Raw genomic sequence first — 11,125 nt, 5'->3', positions numbered from 1 at the left:
TTTTAATCAAAATACCATTCTTAACATAAATAGTACTTAATAATCAGTTAAAAACTTTTATTTACCCAAAAATAATTTTAATATATATTTAAAATTTTTGTTATATTCAATTGACTAGTGAAGATCCGCGAGCCCACAAACACGTCTTTGAATATTCGGCCTCCTCTACTTAAGTCCGACTAATAACAGAGCACAAGTGTGCTTCTCCATACAAACAGTTCTTGAACTTGTCTACTGTTTCTCAACCATGTCCCTTCACTTACTTGTCTTCTTTACTCTCATATTTCAATCCTTCAAATCTGCTTCATCATTTCCGGGCAATGAAACTGATCGTTTGTCTTTAATCAACTTCAAGGAATCAATATCCAGTGATCCACATCACATCTTGGACTCTTGGAATGCTTCAGCACACTTCCGCAATTGGCGTGGAATCTCTTGCGGCCGCAAGCATCGGAGAGTTACTGTGTTAGATCTGACAGGATATCAATTATCTGGTACCATATCACCTTTCATTGGTAATCTCTCCTTACTAAGACTCATCAGTCTTGACAACAATAATTTCCATGGAGAGATACCACAAGAGCTGGGTCGTTTGTTCCGACTGCGGGAGCTTTATTTTGACAATAATACGTTGACAGGAGAATTTCCATTCAACATCACAAGTTGCTCTAACCTCAACGTCCTAGCATTTGAAGCTAAGGGAATCATCTCACTGGCAAGATACCAATGGAGATTGGCTCCCTCCATAAGCTTGAAGGTTTGTGTCTACTTGAAAACAATTTCACTGGAGAAATCCCAACTTCCTTGTGGAATCTTACTTCACTTAGGATTCTTTCTCTAGATAGCAATAACTTGGAGGGGACCATACCTGAAGATATAGGTCGTCTAGAAAAATTGAAAAAAATTAATCTAGGTGGCAACAAGCTTTCAGGTGCAATTCCTTCTGCACTTTACAATTTGTCATCTCTCACTAGCATCGTACTTTCATCAAATCCATTCAATGGCATGGTAAATGCATCTAATAAATTCAATGGCTCTCTCCCAGCCAATATGTTCATCAATCTCCCTAATCTCCGAATCTTCGCCATCGGAGGAAATCAATTCTCAGGTCATATCCCACCATCCATTGCAAACGCAACTATGCTTGTATTGATCTCTATAGGAGGAAATAACTTTGCAGGGCAAATTCCTAATCTTGGAAAGTTGCATGACCTTTCAATTCTAGAGCTCGGTATGAATAGTCTGGGAAGTAATTCTTCAAAAGACTGGGAGTTTCTAAATTCTTTGTGCAACTGCAGCAAGTTGACTCATATATTCTTGGAGCAAAATAATTTCGGGGGCAATTTACCAAATACCATAGGCAATTTGTCCACCCAGCTCAAACAACTCGCGCTTTCACAAAATCAAATATGTGGTAGAATTCCCGTGTCATTAGGAAACCTTTTTAACTTGATGTTGCTAGATATGGAGATGAATCGACTCACTGGCATCATCCCAATTACCTTTGGGAACTTTCAGAAGATGGAAGAGTTAATTTTGCATGAAAACAAGTTGTCTGGAGAAGTAATTCATTTCATAGGTAACCTCACTCAGTTATTTCACCTAGATTTGTCAGATAACATGTTAGAAGGAAAAGTTCCCCCAAATATTGGGAATTGTGAAAGTCTGCAATATCTCAATTTAGCACTAAACCGTTTTAGTGGAGTCGTACCAGTCCAACTGATTACTCTTTCATCTATTTCAGTTTTATTGAACTTATCACGCAACTTTTAGAGGGGACCTCCCAAAAGAGGTTGGAAACTTGAAAAATATTGGTAAATTGGATGTCTCTCATAATCATTTTTCTGGAAGCATTCCTCAAACTATTGGAGATTGCCAAAGCTTAGAGTATCTCTTTTTGCAAGGGAACTTCTTCCAAGAAACCATCCCTTTCTCTTTGGCTTCATTGAAAGGTCTAAGATATCTAGACTTATCACAAAATAATCTGTCGGGATCAATTCCAAAAGGCCTACAAGATATTGCTTTATTGGATTACCTAAATGTTTCCTTCAACATGCTTGACGGGGAGGTACCAAGCAAAGGTGTTTTTGCCAATGCAAGTGCAATATCACTTGCGGGAAATAGCAAGCTTTGTGGAGGTATATCAAAGTTGGAGCTGCCACCATGCCCAGTCAAATCTATCAGACAAAGCAAACATCAAAACTTCAAGTTGATCATATCAGTGTGTTGTGTGGCTGCTTTTCTTCTTCTAGCATCTGCTGTTACTATTTATTATGGGAGGAAAAGAAGGAAGAAATCTTCTTCAAGTTCTTCAATAATTGAATTGATTCCCACAGTGTCATTTCAAAGTTTGCATAATGCTACAGATGGATTCTCTATCAACAACTTGATAGGATCTGGGAGTTTTGGCTCTGTATATAAGGGAAGTTTTGAGTCTGAAGAAGTTGTTGCTATAAAAGTCATCAACCTCCAAATAAGGGGAGCTCACAAGAGTTTCGTTGCTGAATGTAATGCACTTGGAAATTTAAAGCATCGAAATCTAGTAAAAATTATAACATGTTGCTCCAGCATAGATTACAAGGGCCACGAATTTAAGGCACTAGTTTGTGAGTATATGGTAAATGGAAACTTGGAAAATTGGTTGCATCCTATAACGGGAAATCCAGATCATCTAAGAATTTTGCTTCTTGATCAAATGATAACTATTCTTATCGATGTTGTGTCTGCATTAAATTATCTTCACTATGAATGTGGGCAACCTCTAATTCATTGTGATTTGAAGCCAAGTAATATCCTCCTTGATGGCAACATGGTTGCTCATTTGAGTGATTTTGGATTAGCAAGATTACTCTCAACTGATGGAGTAATCTCTAATGAACAAAGCAGCACAATTGGAATAAAGGGTACTATTGGCTATGTTCCACCAGGTATCATTTGATAGGTTTTTATACAAGGTGGTCGTCATTCAAATTCGTTGTGCTTTTAAACTAATAATTTTTCATTTTTCAATGATCATTTATATAACTAAGAGAGTTAATATGCTTACAATATTTCAGAGTATGGAATGGGTACTAAGGCATCAGTACAAGGTGACATGTATAGTTTTGGCATTCTTGTGTTAGAGATGTTAACTAAAAAAAGACCCACTGAAGGTATGTTTAAAGATGGTTACAATCTTCAAACATATGTGAAAATTTCATTACCAAATAAGCTTTTGGAGGTTGTGAGCCCAACTATTCTTCCACGAGAGCTGGAACATATAGTGTTAGCACCAGGAGACTCATCAAAGAACATGATGAAAATTCATCCTAATATCGAGAAATGCTTTTGTTCTTTATTTGAGATCGGACTTGCATGTTCAATGGAATCACCTCATGAAAGAAGGAGTGCAATTGATGTCATCAGGGGGCTAAATTCTATCAAAAGCTATTTACCTTTATGGTGAGATACTCTTGGTTCAATTTGATTTGCACACGTACCAATTTGATTTACTTATTGTATTTTATCTTGTATTTAATGATTACAGCATTTCATTTTTGGATTTATTGTTGTAGGTAACAGAATCGTGGCTGATCAGTTTCCTTCAAATGTTCGAGTTGTGATTGGGGTGGGCCTAACGTTGTTATATAGCTTCGGCATGTTTATTTTGTGGCCGTATGTGATATGTGTGCATGTTTTGTATTACTGAGTCTCCACGTTGGCTCCGCAAGTTTATATATATGGACAGATCATTACAAGGTCTGCTTCATGTTTATGGTTTTATTTGTACGTGGTCGAGACTTGAGATTAAACCTTCCTTTTTGTTGTTGTTAATCATCATATATATTCAAACATGATTAAAATCATTTACATTTATATATATGTAAAGGTTTTAACATTGAAGTACGCAAAGACATGCAGATTAATGCTGCATATGTGAAAGTGACACACGATTAATTAAATTTACTAAATTCAATAAACAAAATTGACCAGAACACCAAAGCAACGAAGCCACCAAAACGCATATAACAGAAATTGCATAGAAATCGAACTAGCTTACTAAATAAAATAGATCAGATTATCAGAACAACAGCCGCAACAGAAACCACCGACTATTATTATTGTTATTTTTATTTAATACATGGCCATAACAGATCTATGTAAGAAAATATAGTATTAGGTCTGATCAAAGATCAATAGATTTCTTCACTCTATTGGTGGATTATTGAGAATCTACATCTTTACTCTTAATTAGCATATTAATAGAGTGCCCGGCTGATATTAGGCGCCTTGAATCTACAAGGTTCAACATTGTTGGAGGGTGAACTAGGGCTTGTTGCTGGGCTTGCTTTTTGTGTTGGATTCAGGACCATGATTTTCCCTCCGGAATGAACAGTAGATACTAGAAAATGAGATTCATTGTATACACTACTGAGGATTAAACTCATCATATTCCTTTGCGTGTAGTAATTTGTGAACCATTTGCATACACTTGTTTCCAAGTTCGTCACTTCATCTGTTTGAGCTAGACATTTCCTGCCATGCTTATCCTGACACTGAGGTGATATACATTTGGTTCTATATATATATATATATGATATGTATATATATGATATCATGGGTGGCTGTGTTTAATTAATTCTCTTGGTTATGGTTCGAAATGGGACTGCACGCATGCAGGACATGTGTTCATCAGACCACGTTATAACAGAACGAAAGGTTGATGACATCCCACGTTATCAACTTGTCCACATAATAATAAAATGAATTGGATCAAAAAGTGAGACCAAGTTATCACCATATATGTATATCTCGCCCTACACAGACACACACACACACACACACGAAAGCATAGAGAGGTTGTTTCAGCGTTTCTCATCCTCATAGATCGATCAGTATACGTAGCGTCACAAACTAAACAAATGGCTCCTAGAGTTATTTCATTGTCTTGTCTTGTTTTTCTAGTCTCACTCATAAGCTTCGCTGCAATGGCTACTTCTGTAAGTAATTGCTCTCCTGTTACGTTATTATTAGTTTCAAATCTTTTATTCCTTCTACTTAGTTGTGTATATGCATGTATATGCAGCAGCAGTGCCAGTAAATTGTGAGAGTGAAGACAGGAGATCGCAAAGATGCAGGAACGGACTCCGTCATCGGGCTCAAGTTAATGTCCTCTTCCGGCAATAGTTTTACAGTCAACAACCTCTGAAGTTGGGGCATAATGGCGGGCGGTCATGACTACTTCGAGCGGGACAACCTCGACGTCTTCAGCTGCAGGGGCACTTGTCTCAGTGTTTGTGCCGTCACCGTCACATCCAACGGCGAAGGGAACAAGTCAGAGTGGTACTTAGATTCCGTCGAAATCACCGTCAGTGGCAGCCTATCTGTGGGAAAGTAGCGTTCCCGGTGAACCAGTGGCTAGCTCTCGACGAATGGCTCCGTCATCTCTATGCCACCGCAAGTGACTTCAGATCAATTGGGCTAGATTTAGGATAAAATACATCAGAAATGAATTTCCACAAAAAAAATAAAAATAAATAAAGAAGTAAACATCTATACTTGGACTTGGTAAAGCTAGGAAAAGGAGCCTTGTTTTTAAAAGAAAACTTTCAGTGTCAATTATATAGTATTTCATCCCGTCTTGAATGTAAGAACTAGTAAAAAAAAATTGTTTTTGTCCAAAATATATTATATAAATTCACTTTGCCTCACAAAATTACAATTAATATAAATATCTATTGTACATATTAAGAGATTTTTCACTAAGAGAGTAGTTCTCAATGCAAATGGCTGAAACAACTATTTTAATAAAATCGACATGCATTTTCTAAAGTATACATTTCATCTTTTGATTTTGTACAAGGTTTTAGTTTAATCTTTTAGTTTTAAAAATTTTATTTTTATTCCTTTAACTCTAAAATTATTAGTCTTAAACGATAATTTTTTTAGTAACAATCATGATTGTTTTAAAAATTAAATTTAATATATTAGTATTTGAGAATGTTTTCTCAACGTTAAATTTCTTAATATCATCATTTTTTTTGTTGACGGCCTTAGGATTAAAGGACTATAAATGTAGTTTTTAAAATTAAGAGACTAAATTAAATAAGAGGTTAAAAACTAAAACTATACTTTATCCTTTGATTTGTTTCCCTCAATTGAATAAAAAACGCACATTGGGCTTCTTTGAATTTTCCAAATGACTGAGATTCACGAGATGATATTTCTGAGTTGCTTTCCCATATAACCAACCACTACAAAAAAACACTGAATTACTGACGGATTTACCGATGGAATTTCCAACGGATTAGCGACGGTACGGAATTACCGACGGAATTTCTGACGGAATAACTTCCGTCGTTAGTTAAACCGTCACTAAATATTTTAGCGACGGAATTCTGACTCCGTCGCTAATTGTGGCGGAATTACCGACGGAAAATCCGTCAGAAACTTGTGACGGAAATTTTCCGCCAGAAATTGCGGATGGAAAATTCCGTGGCTAAGTAGCCACGGAGTTACCGACGGAAAATTCCGTGGCTAAGTAGCCACGGATTTACCCACGGAAAATTCCGTGGCTAATTAGCCACGGAATATTCCGTGGGTAACTCCACGGAATTTTCTGTGGGTAATTCCTTGGCTAATTAGTCACGGAAATCCGTCACAAATTCCGTGGCTAATTAGGAATTTGGTTTTTTTAATTTTCTTATATATTATTTTATTTATTTGTTAGTTTTTAAATGGAGAGCAAATAATTAAAAAGCATAACAAAAAATAATTAAATTTGTTGAAAGTCAAAGATAGTGTAATTAAAAAGTAGTCTAAACATAGATTCTCAATGAAAAATATTTGAAATGTCAAAAGTCTTATACTAGAGTCAATTACTCAACTACATAATAACTCTCAATTGTCATTTTCTGCATTTGTACTGTTAGAGGGCAAAGGAAATGTAATTCCCCATTTTTCCAATGCAGACATGATCATGACATTCTGTTGTTTGATTTGTTCATTCTCCTCTGTAAGCACCGTTATCTTCATGCGTAATTCATTTTCAACATTAGGATGGATGCTTGTGGTGCTGATGGAAGGAGGAGATGCTTGTGTACAACCAATGTCACCGTCAGCCTCAGATCCAAACCCATAGATGCGACCCTTCTTGTTTCTACCACCTGTAGCCTCTAACCATATATTAAATTCTGCTTGATTAGATTGTACACTTGCAGAGCCTCCTTCAGAACTTATGGATGCCTTTCTCCTTATGAAATCATCCTGTAAAACAAAAGTAATAGGAATATATAAAATAAGTGAATGTTTTATTTATTAAATAAGAGTTGACTATAATGAAGACTGTAAATAAACGTTTTAGGGCCAAAAACTAAAAACATGTCATTGCAATCAAGTGGAACTAATCAGAGACATCAAACAAACAGTTAATGTTCCAGTGCTCTCATTTAATAAGACTAAGACTCACACTATAACTAGTCAGGCCTCCAGCCATCAGCACAGTTCAAATGATCCAATATGACAAACATAGTATAAGCATATACTCACATGAACTAATTCTGCCCGCTTGTCCACAAATGCTCCAGTGCTCTCATTTTGATGCGTCTTCTTGAACAGTTCAAACATAGCAGGGTCTCTTCCCAACTCTAAAGCCTGTAGTTATTTATAAATATGCATTATACATGCATTAAATAAATAAAGATTTCATTTGAAGATAAATTCTTACCAGCCTCCTCTTATGCTCAGTATTAGGAATACTACCACCTTTGTGTTGAGTACCTCCTGTGGTCGAGGCTCGATTGGCTTCAGCTATCTCACATTTGGCCTTATAATCTTCTGATGCCCATATTCTCTCTAACTCATCCATCACTTGACGTGGAATCCACTTAGCTCTAATTTGTTTTTAATATAGGTCTTGCCTAACAGTATGCATTGTATTTCTTAAAATTTCTGCACACTTTCCATTCCAAATTTTCTTGATAGCACTGTCATATTGTGGCAAAAGCAAGGAATGCGGAAAATTTTCTTGAAATGAAGTAACCTGATTGTCTCCTATTTCATTTGAAACCTCAACCCTAGCAAAAGCAAGGAATGCGGAAAATATGGAGGAGGAGGAAGAACCGCACTAAGCACGTTAGCACGCAATACGCATTACCAACTTGCCGTGATCAGTGTACGATGAAAACAATTCCTTTACTATTTTAAATCGTGTCACAAGTCCAATATGAGCTCAGAAAATTAATTGGGAAAAGACAAAAACAAAATGATAAAAGAAAGTTGATTTTATTTTTATTAGAACAATCAAACATATCAAATTCTTATACCTATATTGATATTGTTAATTTTAATTCATGAGCTAAGAAAAATCTAAGTTTAAGAATTAAAAATTATGTATAAACATGTACAAATCATCGTGCTATTATATATAATATAAACTATTATCATTTATGATTAAAACAAAATTTTAAAATTTTTGACGGAATTACCCACGAAAATCCTTCTGTTGGTAATTTCCGACGGAAATTCGTCGAAAATTCCGTCGGTAATCTTACCGACGGAATTAGCCACGGATTTCCGACGGAAATTACTGACGGAATTTTTCCGTGGGTAATTCCGTCGGAAATTTGGATTTCCCACAGAATTATCCACGAAAAAATTCCGTCGGAAATCTGTGGCTAATTCCGTTGGTAATATTACCAACGGAATTTCCGACGGATTTCCGTCAGAAATTACCGACAGAATTTTTTCGTGGGTAATTCTGTCAGTGATTGGGTGTTTTTTTGTAGTGAACGTTAAGATTGAGATGTAAAAGGTTTTGTTTGAACGAAATAATAACAACTAATAATTCTATAGATTGTTCAACTAGTTCCTATAAATCCCAACTATATAGAGAATGCAGAAGCCTCGCCAACAGAAAAACTTTTGCTGATTTTTTGTTGCAGTGAAATTCCACAATCATGAAATTATTAAGAGAGACCACTAGAGATTCGTAGCCGAATACTTTTGCAGTTAGAAATAAAAGGCACCAAAATTTTTTTTTTTAAAAAAAGAATATAATATTGCCCTAACACAACAAAGGTCTTCGCATGCATAGAACCCAGGGACCGGAATACTCCGTTTATTCGCAACTTTGTAACTATAATTTACGATCATCCGGCCACACTTAACAATTAAAAATTGTTCTGGGACCTTATCATTTGAAAATAATAGTTTATACATTTAAACATAGATAAATGGATGTTGCGCAAGATAACTAATTTCCTTAATACTACCTCCAATCCTTAATATAAAAGTAAGATAACTAATTTGTGACTATTAAAAAAATTGGTTAACTTAGTTATTTGTAATAAATGAATGTTATCTTTCCTAAAAGACCCCTATGAATCAAATGTACATTTGATTTTTTTTTTCATTTTTCAAAATTTGTTTGACTTTACATGGTTTTCCAAATGCACTCTTTCTTTCTATCAATATAAGTATTATTCACTGGAAAAATAAAAAAATTTGGTTTAATTATATATGGGTTCAAGCTTCAAATTTTGGTTTGAGGAACGGCTCATTTTAATTCATGTAAACAAGGACAGTTGTTATCTAGTATCCACTTAAAAATTAAAAATAATTAACTTTTAAATTTATAACTAAGTTATGAGTGCTCATAATAATAAGAATTAGTCATACATGTAAATAATGGGGAAAAATAATGTCTTACCTTAATTTAAAAAAATAAACTTAAAAAAAAAAAAAGCTCTTCCGCCTCCCATCTAATTCTTGCAAGTGTACAACGTGTCTTCGATGGAAATGTGTCTAATATAAAAAAGAATAAAAAATAAGGAAGATGAAGGACATGTGTGGAAAGAACATTGTTAGAAGAAAAGGCATAACGTCCCGCGGATCAACATATCCAAATAATAAAATGAATAAAGAGTGACAAAGGCTTTTCTTATATGCTCCGCTTTCCGAAAGTCTAAAAGTGAAACTCGTCGTTGCTGACTTATTGTCCCTCCAAATCCGATCACCGTGTGAAAGCTGGGCTTTTGTAAGTACCGGAGGGCGGAAGGTTGTTTGAGAATTGAAATCTTACGCAAACAAACAAGCCTAGAAATAAAGCATAAAGTACTGTTATAATACTACTTCCAACCTTTGATATAAGAGTTAGTTTGATACTTATATTTAAGACCGGAGGAGTATTTAATTTGATCCTAAATATAATATCTCAATTTTTTATCTATTATATTTATCCATTTTTTAAGGTAGTTTTTGTAGTCATTGTACGTGTTAAATGTTTCATCAAATAATAGTTCAAGCTAATATATATTATTAACAAAAATATTTTTTTTAAAATAACATATTTATTACAAATACTTAATTTAACTGATTTTTTTTAATCTATTCAAATTTATTAATTGGCTTATATATATATATTAAGAATCGAAGGTAATAAGTATCTCTATTTTCAACCCAACAAATCCACTTGCCGGGTGCATTACAGAAAAAAATAAATTTACAGTAATTTTTTTACGTTGGAGACAATCTATTTAACGAAACAATAGTTAACGATAGATATAAAACCACCAACTGATTTTGAGACAGGATCGGATTGGAGGCCCAAAATCTAAAAACAGACGCACTAATCCAACAATATCTGAAATAAATAAAACATAAAACTTCAACCAGCAAGCCTACAAGACAGTCAATATTAATTTTATATCACCCTATTTCTATATTTTTATATATAAGTCACTTATACCCCATTTTCGCATGTTAAAGAAACATTAAATTGATAAAATTATCTTAGAGTCTCTCGTGTGTGTGTGTACATAGACTCCTTTCATTTTCGGTTTTTTTTTTTTGGACCAGCTTTCATTTTCGGTTTTCATCATCAGCAAATAGAAAGAAAAAATTACTGATGCTAGGTACTGTTTTAAAGTACCATTTCCCAGCCCACCAAACAAGCAACCACGTACGTTCCTTTGCCTTTAGTCTCTCTTCGACATTCTTGTCAGATTTTTTTACAATGTATAAACTCTATTGATAATACTGCTTCAAAAAAAATCATAACCATAATTATTTTAAACTATTTGAACACAACACTTATTGGGAAAAAAAAACAACAGAACAATTAACTATTATATCATCATAAAAATTT

General features: G+C 34.5%; 1 protein-coding gene and 1 pseudogene across 1 annotated transcript; one reads left to right on the top strand and one right to left on the bottom strand.

Annotated features, from left to right (window-relative positions):
- The first annotated feature begins 247 nt into the window (after window positions 1–247).
- On the top strand, window positions 248–3,638 carry LOC114719765 (probable LRR receptor-like serine/threonine-protein kinase At3g47570; annotated as a pseudogene).
- Window positions 3,639–6,879: 3,241 nt separating this feature from the next.
- On the bottom strand, window positions 6,880–7,846 carry LOC114719764 (uncharacterized). The gene is made up of 3 exons (XM_028905294.1): window positions 7,706–7,846; window positions 7,528–7,632; window positions 6,880–7,245 (listed from the first exon to the last, which is right to left on the bottom strand). The coding sequence occupies exons 1-3, from the start codon at window positions 7,844–7,846 to the stop codon at window positions 6,880–6,882; spliced, it is 612 nt and encodes a 203-aa protein (XP_028761127.1).
- Window positions 7,847–11,125: the final 3,279 nt, after the last annotated feature.

This window comes from Neltuma alba, unplaced genomic scaffold (genome assembly GCF_004799145.2).
Source record: "Neltuma alba isolate B1F8T4 unplaced genomic scaffold, ASM479914v2 tig00011943_pilon, whole genome shotgun sequence".
In the NCBI taxonomy this organism is placed as follows: Eukaryota; Viridiplantae; Streptophyta; class Magnoliopsida; order Fabales; family Fabaceae; genus Neltuma; species Neltuma alba.
The sequence above is the reverse complement of the archived record's forward strand: the minus strand, read 5'-3'. Positions and strand labels throughout refer to the sequence as shown.

Coding starts and splice junctions, on each gene's coding strand:
- LOC114719764 (XM_028905294.1), bottom strand. CDS start 7,846: ATGGATGAGTTAGAGAGAATATGGGCATCAGAAGATTATAAGGCCAAA. Junction 7,633..7,705: donor CTGAGCATAAGAGGAGGCTG/GTAAGAATTTAT, acceptor AAATAACTACAG/GCTTTAGAGTTGGGAAGAGA. Junction 7,246..7,527: donor AGCGGGCAGAATTAGTTCAT/GTGAGTATATGC, acceptor TTTGTTTTACAG/GATGATTTCATAAGGAGAAA.